Here is a 12,035-nt window from a genome sequence, read left to right on the forward strand (position 1 = left end):
AACGCTAAAATAGGACCGAAGACGTTTATTAACAGTGATTCTGAGGTTTACAGTGAACTTCCGAAGGTCATCAGTTTATTTTACGTAACATACCTTATTTAAATAGTAGTGAGGGCCACGCCCACATATGCTAAGACTGCGTGTACTGTTCATAACAGTGGAATGTTTTCTAACGGCGTTATGCAAAACTTTCCACAACAACATGTTCCGCGTGGGACGCCATCCATCAAAATATCCGCCCTCAGCATACACACTACACTAGACATTAGCTCTGTGTCATCATAAAATAAATACTTTGCTCAAGTAACCAAAATACAGTTGATGTCAAAAGAGATTCTGCAATACACCTTGCAGAATCTGCTGAATGTTAATTAGTTTATCTAAATAAGAGGCTAAAATGCAAAATGCATGTTATTTTTTATTTTGTACTGACCTCAGTAAGATATTTCAAATTAAATACATTTACATATAGTCCACAAGAGAAAATAATAGTTACATAGTTAATAGCTAATTTACAAAAAAATATCCCGTCAAAAAGTTTACATAAACTTGATTCTTAATACTGTGTTGTAAATCCACAGCTGTTCTTTTGTTTAATAATAGTTGTTCATGAGTCCCTTGTTTGTCTTCAGGTCTCACAAATTCTATGGTTTTTCAGCATTTTTGTGTATTTGAACCCTTTTCAACAATGACTGTATGATTTTGAGATCCATCTTTTCACACTGAGGACTGGGACTCACATGCAACTATTACAGAAGGTTCAAATGCTCATTGATGCTTCAGAAGGAAATACAATGCATTAAGAGCTGGGGGGTGAAAACTTTTGAACTGAATGAAGATGTGTAGGCTACATTATTATTTTGCCTAAATATCGTTTTTTTTTTCCTGCATTTTGTACTGCCCTTCCGAAGATACAGAAGATACTTACATGCTTCCCAGAAGACTAAATAAGTTCAATTTACCCTAATCTTTACACTCCAAAAGTTTTCACCCCCTGGCTTTCAATGCAGTGTGTTTGATCCTTCTGTAATAGTCCCTCAGTTGTCCTCAGTGTGAAAAGGTGGTTCATAAAATCATACAGTCATTATTGGAAAGGGTTCAAATACACAGAAATGCTGAAAAACCAAATAATTTGTGGGACATGATGCAGTTTAACTGTTCAGGATAAACAAGGGACTCATGAACAACTATCACTAAACAAAACAAAACAGCTGTGGATCATTCAGGTAACAACACAGTATTAAGGATCAAGTGTATGTAAACTTTTGAACGGGGTCATTTTTATAAAATCAACTGTTATTTTATCTTGTGGGCTATATGTAAACATCTTTTATGTATAATACCTTATTCAAGTCAGTGCTGAATAAAAAAATAACATGCATTTTGGTCAAATAATTAACATTTTGCAGATTCTGCAAGGTGTATGTAAACGTTTGACCTCAACTGTATTTTTCATGTTTTTTAAGCACCATTTGGGGCTGTATACAATTACAACTATATCACTATGCAAATGTAAATGTAAATACATGTTAGCTATAAAATGATAAGGCTGTGCTTTCAATTAACGTATCATTTCTCACCTTTGTCTTAAACCCAATCAACCTTTTGTTTTATATTTCTCTCTCTGTCCATCCTCAATGTATGCAGATCTTCTGGTGAGGACTTTGTCTGCCCAGCAACAGTGAGTGGTTGAGGGGACATCCAATGCCCTTGTATCCCACCCGCTTGCAAATCAAGGTAAAGGATATGCAGTTTCACAGCACACTCAGCATGTGTTAACTATCCATGTATATTTGCAAGAACTAAATTATATCAGGCTTAAAGTCTGTGGTGAACTATATCATTTCATAACTGTGGTAAAATGCACAAACTATTAAATATATTTCTTAGGCATAGTAGTCTTAAACTTAAATTGTGCAATGTGCACAACGTGGTTAAACCCTTTATCCTCCTAAAGTAGTTTGAGGCCTTCAAATGCAACAAACTGTATTAAGTTAGAGCTCTACCTCCCTCTACTGGTGCAAACTGATGTTAATGAGCTAGTACTTCATTGCTAAAGGCAATTATCATAGGTCTCCTGGGTTGGCTTGCTCTCTTGTTAGAGGTATTTATTGTGGTTTCTGTTGCTTTTGTAATTAATACGCAAACAATTTTGTATCTACATATTATTAGACAAAGCAAAAATGTATTTTTTTTTTTTACAGTTGATTATGACCATATAGGCCTACTGTCTAACCCAGAACTGACAAACCGGGTTATTGCTCAAAAGAAAGCACAACGTAAAGGTCAGGGAATATCAGTAGGTGACCTTTACGCCAGTTCACTTGAAGCAAGTAGATGCAGCTGATACAATATCATGTTTCATACCTCACAAAGCTTTGAAAGGCGATTGATATTAATTTATATGTATAAAAAGCACTTTGTTTATCATCCAGAGTTCTTGGCTCTTGTTCAAAAAGCACGTTGAGCATCTGGGAGCTTATTTAAATGATCCTCCTGCATAATTGACACTGACTTTGACCACTCACGAGCTCTCAAATGCTTACAAATAGGCGATACTGAAATAACCAGCAGATGTCGTCGTTAATTCAACTGTCTGGTATAACCAGTTGAGTCATCTGTGATTTTAAGTGCGTGCACTTGTACGTGAATGAATCGTGCTTTAGGTCATGCTATTTTTTTTTTAGGTCATGCTAGTTTTAGGGGTTTTGTTTTTGTTCCGAACTTATTAGAAGGATACGTTTTAATATGGATTTGGGGTCAAGGGTAAAAACAGCATAGTTGGATTTAGTGGTTTGTAACAGATGGTTGCCAACACAAGTACACTAGTCTTTAATAGTTAAGGCTACCCTAAAAGCCACGCAGTCTGATATACAGGCTAGTACTGACCATTTAACAATTAGGGATGAACTTGATGTCCCGGCGGATGTAAATCGAGCACACGGTTTGTGATGTGATCTATATAATCTCCTAAAGATTAATTTGGTTAATTCTGTCAGTAGAGAATGAATTAAAACGAGTTCCCTGCCAGATCGCGTACTGAGATAGCGAAATTGCTCGAATACCCAGCGAGGAAGTCACGTAGTTTATGTGGGCGTTAATATGAGAGAAAACATGATTTGGCTCAATGTAGTTTCAGCACCGTGGTCAGAGCTCGACGAGAACAAAAGGCGGATTAGCGTCCTTGATATCAGGGACAGTCTGAATGTTACACGCCAATTTAAAAAACGAACACTCGAATAAAGCAATGGCGAACCGTAGCCGATTTTATCTAAGTCTACATTTACTTTAAGTAAAACGAGTGCGTTTGTTTGCGTTCAACAGTAAAACTAAATCTTGTTGTATTTCGTCTTTATTATGGAACTTGTGACATTATTACCCATATAGTTAAAAATCTAATTTCCTTTGTTTATTGGTTTGATTTATCCTTGTACATTTCAGAACAAAAGTTAATATACTACTGAATACTTTGTGCTAATTCATGCTGTCTAAACAATGAAAAAAACGTGTTGAAGCTGCTAAATCATATAGAGAAGGGCGCAATATTTAGACAAACTAAAGTTTATAGGTGGTAAAGGTACATACCAGCAGTATTAATTAAGATATTAGTCTAATATTTCACCTACCTGACTGGAAATGATAAGAACAAACACGAATGTTGTCAAGATTCTTGCCCTGGAAATCCTAGTTCAGTTTGGCCAGCCTATACACCTTTTGTTCCTCAGACAGTTTTTGCACTATTCTCTTTGATTTGTTACAATTTTTGGCAGTCTATAGTAGCTACTTTAAATGCTTTCCTGGTCTGACCAATTAGTACAGCCCCAAACATGACAATAACTGATCATTTTCAGCAGGAATAATCAGCAAAATGCGAGTTTCGTTCGGTTCAGAGTACATTTTCGTTTTACTTCCATAGCATCACAGTGATACGAAGGAACAGCTGTTTGTATTTGACAGCACCCAATGGTTTTGCGGCTACGCTTTGTGAGAGGAAAATGTAGACGCTCCCTTAAGCCGAGTAAGCATCACGGTTTCCACACCCCGAGGGAGGACAGGAGATGGACAGGAGGGGGACACCGGCTTTCGACGTCAAAAGCTACGGGTTATACGGAGTGTCAACACCGTGAATATAGGCTACAGCATTAAAGTGCGTCTTCTTCACAGCCTCTGCATTAAAACGTGAGTAAAATGCATTTTATTTGCGTTTGTACTTGTATTGATTCATGCATGTTTTCTAGTCAACAGGAGATATTTGAGAGGGCACAGGGAGACAAAAACCAAGGCGATTCAAGGGTGACAGATGCAGGGATTTAGTTAAATGTATCAGTGGTTGGCGTTCAAGCCATTCGCTCTCCATCAGCTCTTTTTATCTGTGCACGTAGAATATCAGACCATGTTCTACAACCAGCTAGAAAGACAGCAAATAAACAAACATCCCTTTGGGATTAACAAAAGAGAGAGAGAGGGGAAGAGAAATGAGAGCAAATTTCGCCTTTGCACAAACGCCGGAGAGCTCGTAAAAATGCAATGAAGTTCTTTTAGCCTCTTTTGATTTAAAGGCGTGAAGTTACATGGATAGTTGCATGGTTTTGTTCTCTATCATGTATGTGCGTATGTGCAGTAGCTGTCGTGACAAAGAGCCACCACATACGCCTGAGCCTCCAGTGTGGATTAAACAAAGAAGCAATGGGGATATCCGTCAATATTTATATGCATTTCATTTTATTGCATTCACTTTTAATATGCTCTCTTGCCAGAGCTCGTAACACAAGTTTCTTTGTTCTACCACAGCATTTTAATCTCTTAAAATTCCTTTATAGACACTGACTGATCACTCGTATTATATGTTTTGGTGGCACTCTATTTACATTATATAATGCATTCATTCAGATCTTTAGTGTACATTCAAATAGCTCAAAATGCAATTTTTGAATATGTACAGCTACTACAGATATGCTAAGCATTGTATGATGTTGAAATGTCAAACAGAATCCTAGCACTGTATAGAAATCTTTATTATCCTCCATAATATTATAGAGTTAATTCATCTCAAACTTAAACATACGACTCTATACTGTGTTTTGTAGCATATTTTTAATAAACTATCTGTGTATTTATAAACGTTATACTTCAATAGAAATGTAAGATCCCATTGTGAGAATGTTTGCCATTCAAACTCGACCGTCTTGGAAGAACATTGTAATTCTGGCAAGCTGAATGCTGATTGGACGTCTTTTCCCAATGTATTTGCATACTGAATTGTGATTGGTCTATCTAATTAAGCCTTCATATTGCTGAACCTCAAATGCATTATTTTGATTCTCAGTTGCAAAGGGTTCAGGAAGTCAAAGAAAGAAGAGGTTTTACATTTAAGAACAAATTTAGTAGGTTTTAGCTTATTTTAAAACGTTTTAGCTACCACAAGTTACAAATTAGGTAGGACTCTGTTTAATATTCATATATTTCGCTCGAACGGTTTGAGGAGGTTTGTCAGTTTATTCGATATACATTTATAACATTTATATACATAACAAAAGCATTAGTGTCGTGTTTAAAAGGTCTTTCAGATAGTTAACGTTTGTCCAACTGTGCTATTAACCGAATTACTAGTCACACGGTTTTTTGGCTGCTTTACAAGCACCACATGTCTTTTTGTCAAATATAAATCTTGTTAATGGAAGTTATTATCGAGTGTTAACGAGGATTTTAAGTGTCTAGGTTTTTAGCGTCATCTGTTTTTTCTATTCAGAGCTGTCACGGTTCAAACCTTTCCACCGGGACTCGTGTTTACCTTCGCGACTCTTCCTCCGCCACTGAGCCGCTCTCCAGTGCTGAAATCCCGGGCGCAGCTGTCGCTCCGTCCCCTTAGGAAGCTGTCCTAATGAAGGAGGCCGACGCCATCAAGCTCTTCATTGGCCAGATCCCACGGAATCTGGAGGAGAAGGACCTGAAGCCCATCTTTGAGCAGTTTGGGAAGATCTATGAGCTTACGGTGATCAAGGACAAGTACACGGGAATGCACAAAGGTAATTAAACGAGATTGACGCGGCCCTATTGAACGGACAGTCTCAAGGGGAGATGGGGAGACTAATGGTGCTAGATGAGTTTCCTTTTCATATCCTAAGAGAAACGTCTCCCTTTGACAGTGGGTTATATAGTTTTAATATGCAGGAACTTCATGTTGAGTTTGATTCCAGCAAATATATTCATAGAAAATGCATCTGTGGTGAGAAAACAGTTGTCATATCCTTTTATGTCCGCAAAACTGCTTGTTATTCATGGTCTGTCTAGGTTGTTTTTATTTTTACATCCCACGTTGTATTCTTCTTCTTTCTTCAGGATGTGCGTTTTTGACGTACTGTGCGAGGGAGTCAGCCTTGAAGGCCCAGAATGCACTGCACGAGCAGAAGACATTGCCTGGGGTGAGTTGTCGCTCGCTATTAATAATGTGATCGGACTGTATAAAAAATACATTTGTTTAAGGCAGACAAACACATTGCCTATATATAGCAGACTACATATAGGATAAATCTTTCATCATAAAGCTCTTCTGACAGGGCTGACGAACACGAAGTCATTTCTAAAAGTGGAAACAACGCATTATATGGTTGAGGAAACAGGATCTGTGGAAATCTGTGTTGACTGAACAGACTTTAATTAGGTATGTAGGAGGGCACAATCCTTGAAGGCATCCGCGATCCTGTCGCTCTCTGAAGTCGTTGATTAGCTGTTAGGCCATCTGCCGTGTCAGCGCCGTGACGGGCAACCTGTAAATTCAGAAACCGCCAATCTCTTCATCTTTTTAATGCTTTTTTATGTTTTTGTGCGTAAATTACCTACTTTTTCAGTTTTGCCAGATGCACAGGAGAATGAGATCATATGGTGTGTTTTGTGATTTACAGGGTGGCAATAAAGGCATAGCACACCCAAAAAATGACAATTCTGTCATAATTTATTCAGAATCATGCCATTCCAAACTTGTATGACTTTCTGCCTTCTGCTCAAACACAAAAAAGATATTTGTGACCCTGGACCACAAAACCAGCCTTAGTAGCATGGGTGTATTTGAAGCAGTAGCCAAAAATACACCGTATAGTTCAAAATGATCAATTTTTCTTTTACGGCAAAAATCATTAGGATATTAAGTAAAGATCATGTTCAATGAAAATATTTTGTAAATTTCCTATGGTAAATATATCAAAACTAGTAACATTTATTGCTAAGAACTTAATTTGGACAACGTTAAAGGTGATTTTCTTAATATTTCGTTTTTTTTTTTTCACCCTCAGATTCCAGATTTTCAAATAGTTGGATCTTAGCCAAATGTTGTCCTATCCTAACAAACTGTTATTAATGGAAAGCTTATTTATTTAGCTCAAAAATGTTTAAAATTGTCCCTTATGACTGGTTTTGTAGTCCAGGGTCACATTTTGAAGAATGGTACTAACTAAACAGTTTCCCATTGACTTCCATTGTATTTTTTGTCTATACAATGGAAATCGAAGTTGAAACATTCTTTAAAATATCTTCTTTTGCACGTAATGACATTAGGGTGAGCAAATGATGACAGAATTTTCATTATTGGGTGGAATATCCATTTAATACAACTCAGCGCTCACCAGTTTTTTTTTCCTGTTGATTAGACTTGGAGCAAGCAAACCCAGAGGGAATCTTTTGCTTCCCCTCAAATTCTATTTAAGCATTTTTAATTTGTGCTAGAGGAAGCTGCGTGTCGTAAAAGACGAGACACGATGTGGACTGAACGGGCAAACAGAAGCTTCTGGTGCTTCTGAACAGACTCCGAGCCAACTGTGGTCCCACCAGACGTAGGCTAATGAAGGGATATATGGCTTTATTGCTCCGTATGTCACATCACGTAATATCGAAAGCTGGTTGTGTAGTGTTCGAAGCGGTGAAATTAAATTAAAGTGTGAACAAAGTAAACCTTGTTCTGCCTCGGTTTTAGAGAATCAATGTTTGTGAGCATCTGTTTAGATTGTTTTTCCTTATGGCGAGTAACGTTATGCGCATGTGTGCTTCTGAGTAACTCCAGAACGAATCCCATTATTAGCATGACAGTAGTCTGACCTTTGCCGACCTCTCCAGGCGCAGATCAGCAGGCTCCCTTGGCTTTAAATCCTCTCTCCTCCTTCTCTATCCCTCCATCCTTCTATTAGTCCCCCCCCCTCACCTAAGCCTGGTAAGACGGTGTTCAAACCTCCCCCATGAGGTACGACGAAAACCACATTATTAAGAACAACAGCCCCCCTCTCTTGAAGAGAAATCTCTCTTCCTCTTTCTCTTTCTTTCTTTCTTTCTTTTTTCACACACACACAGACAGCCCAGCTGTGTGGCATTATTACCAGCTCATGGCACCTGCCATTCAGAGCAGGCCACGCCCCCCTGTCTGTCAATCATAGCGAATCGCTCCGGCAACGCTGCGTGATGTGTGTTTAGAGTGCGTGTCCGGGTGAGATAGGAATTGTAACCACGATGAGGGGAGAAAGACAGATAAGATAAGACAGAAATTGGCTTGGAACCTTCATTTCTCACCTTTTCTTTTTTGCTCTCAGGCTTTGTTCACACTACACCCAATTCAGACTTGTTTTTCAGATTCGATCTGAAGACTCAGTATGTGCATTGTCATTTTGTGAGCGATGAAAACGTACCCGCTTGTTCATAGTAGAAGAAATAGCGAAAGAAAGGGGATAGTTCACCCAAAAAATCTATACTGCCATTATTTACTCACTCTCAGTCGTTCCAAACCTTGTATGACTTTCTTTTTTCTGCAGTTTTTTTTTTCATCCAGTGCTATTTTACTTTTATTCACTGTAGTATTTAATATTTTGATGTTGTTTCATTTTTATTTCAGATTTAGTCATGTTGTTATGTGCTTGTGTTATTTTTATTTTAAATGTTTATGTTAAGCTGTAATTTATTAGTTTTTTTAATTTCACTAGTTGTCAAGGCAGCATTTCCCATTTTCTTTTGAGGTCTGATATTTTTATTTTACTTTATTTGTGACACTGGACCACAAAACCAGTCAAAGGGTCAGTTTTTTGAAATTGAGATTTATACATCTGAACGCTTTCTGAATAAATAAGCTTTCCACTGATGTATGGTTTGTTAGGATAGGACAATATTTGGCTGAGATACAACTATTTGGAAATCTGGAATCTGAGCCTGGGTGCAAAAAAATCTAAATATTGAGAAAATTGTCTTTAAAGTTGTCCAAATGAAGTTCGTAGCAATGCATATTACTAATCAAAAATTAAGGTTTGATATATTTGCTGTAGGAAATTTACAAAATAATTTCCTGAAACATGATCTTTACTTAATATCCTAATGTTTTTTGGCATAAAGGAAAAATCGATCATTTTGACCCATACAATGTATTGTTGGCTATTGCTACAAATATATCCATGCTACTTAAGACTGGTTTTGTGGTCCAGGGTCACATTTCAGCTTTATTTCATTACCAAAACTGATCTGTGATAGTTTTAGTCATAACATATTAAAATAAGGTTCATTAATTAACATAAGCTAAAAATTAACGATATTTTCTAAGCATTTATTGATCTTAGTTAATACTAATTTCAGCATGTACTGATTCATTATTAAAACCACAAGTTGTGTTTGTTAATATTAGTTAATTCATTGTGAACTAACATGAACAAACAATGAACGACTGTATTTTTAACCAACAATAACAAAAATGAATAAATAGTGTAATAAATGTATTGTTCATAGTTCATTCATGTTAGTTAATACATTAACTAATGTTTTTTTTTTCATTTTTATTTTAGATTTAGTCATTTTGTTATGCGATTGTGTAATTTTTGTTTAAAATATTTATGTTAAAGGTTGTATAAGCGATTTCAAGCCTGAAACATAAAGTGTCACATTCAGCTGACCTTTCTTCACGATCCGCTCGCTGCCTGCCCCATAAATTGGCTGAGGGTCCGAGATATGCCAAAAAAACAATCGGTGCTACCAACCTTTCCACAGAAAAACAAACAGTGTTCCAACCAATCACCGTCAGGGGGTTGGTGTTGTGGACTTTCGCTCTGCCTCCCTCACATCCCTGCACCAGTAGGAAAGTCCACAACACCAAACCCTTGACGCTGATTGGTTGGAACTCTGTTTGTTTTTCTGTGGAAAGGTTGGTAGCACCGATTGTTTTTTTGGCATATCTCGGACCCTAGGCTGACCACAGAGACGTGTTTTTTTTTTTACAGCCAATTTATGGGGCAGGCACCGAGCGTATCGTGAAGAAAGGTCAGCTGAATGTGACGCTTTATGTTTCAGGCTTGAAATCGCTTATACAACATTTAAGCTTTAATTTATTCGTTTTTTTTTAATTTTGTTAGCTGCCAAGGCAGCATTTCTCATTTTCTTTTGAGGTCTGATATTTTTATTTTACTTTATTTCAGCTTTATTCAAATTAACAAAACATTCTTTATAACATCTTCTTTTGTGTTCTGCAGACGAACCAAGAGTTTTTTGTAAAAGTCATATCTTATGCATTTTTTCCACTTTATTGTTTGGATGAGGAAAAAGTAACTGACGAAAACAGTCTAATGTTGAAACTCTGAATAAAGATCAACTGAGAGCAATGAATTGAATGGAGAGGTAAAGGAAGACAAGGGAGGAGGGGTTGAACAGATGGCATGGCTGGAGTGGCACCTGGCCTTATGTTTAATTTCAGGTGAGAGGCACGCAGTGATTGTAGACAGAGGAGGAGAATGGAGACCGGCAGTCCTCTTTCTGCTTTTCAGTCCCGTGCTCTCTTCCTCCTCCCCCTCTTATCTTTCCCCATCTCTCCTATCTCTCGCTCTCTGCCTATCGTTGCCATCCCAACGTGTTTGCTTAACTCTGTTTATCACATGGCCCCACTTGCACGAGCACAGCAAAGCGCCGGGTGTCGTCCAAGACACTTAAGTCGCGCACGCATTCGTTTGAGGCACAGCATTCACATACACGGCCGCATCTCAAATCGTATTCCCTTTGGCCTTCTCGTAGTGCAGCCTAGTGCACTACAGGGCTAAAACACTGGTTGTTGTGTTGGCGATTTATGGTAAACTGTGACTCAGCTGGATCCTATCTGACTTCAGTTAAGATAAATATCAGCTTTCACGCTGAGTTTTTTGTGGTTTACTAGCTGCTTTACTCTTACTCCTGCTTCGGCCGCAAAATCAAGACAGGAAAGCAAGACGTAGTAGATCAACAGGACAAACAAGATCGCTTCTGTTTGCACTATTAATGTTTTCACTATTATAATTTTGATTCAAAGCATCAAATTACAGCCGATCTCTATCGAGCTAGTGCTCCCATTGGTTATTGATAGGAAAATGGCAGTTAGATGTCTTTGTCTATAGTGTGTGCAAGCACACATTTTGGCATTTTCGTGTTTGGGACGAGTTGTTGTGCGTCTGAACGCGTGTGTTTAAAAGAGCGTCTGTTGTGCCTTTGTTGTGGGGGAGGGGAGGGCAGGTGTTATCAGAGAGGGGGATGGAGTGTGTGAGAGCGAATGTCTGGATGTTTGTTTGTAGTTTAGTACAATGTGCTCATTCTGATTTCTGTTAGTGCACCCGGAAAGTCAAAAAAGATAAGATTGGTGGTTGTATGCCTTCAAATATGTGTGAAGTTTGGTTCTTTATTGGCATCAATGGTTCTATGAAGAAACTTGGAACATTTATGGAACCTTTCAAATGCAGAAAAGGTTCTTTATAGTTGAAAGTTTTAAAAATGTTCTTTAAAACGGTTCTTTTAGGAACTGTTCACTAAAAGGTGATACCAAAAATGGTTCTTCTGTGGCATCACTGCAGGAACAACCATTAGGAACCTGTATTTTTAAGAGTGTACACCAAATTATACACATTTGAAATGTACCTCTATTAAAACCTGAGTGGACCATTTGTAAGAGAGCGTATGCAAACTCACATAGTACTTTTTACAAAAGTGATCGTATTAGACTTATCACAAACCAAATGCGAAATTGCTTGTACATGCATGTTTCCTTTCCAGAGCTGCCA

The 12,035-nt window shown here is 37.8% G+C and overlaps 1 protein-coding gene across 4 annotated transcripts in view; it reads left to right on the plus strand.

Moving 5' to 3' along the window:
* Positions 1–12,035, plus strand: part of LOC141289683 (CUGBP Elav-like family member 3) — a 74,215-nt gene that overhangs the window by 34,981 nt on the left and 27,199 nt on the right. For 2 of the 4 annotated variants that reach the window (XM_073821851.1, XM_073821850.1), the window contains exons 2-5: positions 1,648–1,737; positions 3,917–4,179; positions 5,750–6,026; positions 6,340–6,422. In XM_073821851.1, the coding sequence (XP_073677952.1) occupies positions 5,882–6,026; positions 6,340–6,422 (228 nt within the window). In that variant the 5' untranslated portion in view covers positions 1,648–1,737; positions 3,917–4,179; positions 5,750–5,881. Of the gene's footprint in view, positions 1–1,647; positions 1,738–3,916; positions 4,180–5,749; positions 6,027–6,339; positions 6,423–12,035 lie in introns of those variants that run through there. The other 2 variants (XM_073821848.1, XM_073821849.1) reach the window with 2 other exon arrangements.

Source organism: Garra rufa, chromosome 17 (assembly GCF_049309525.1).
Source record: "Garra rufa chromosome 17, GarRuf1.0, whole genome shotgun sequence".
Lineage (NCBI taxonomy): Eukaryota > Metazoa > Chordata > Actinopteri > Cypriniformes > Cyprinidae > Garra > Garra rufa.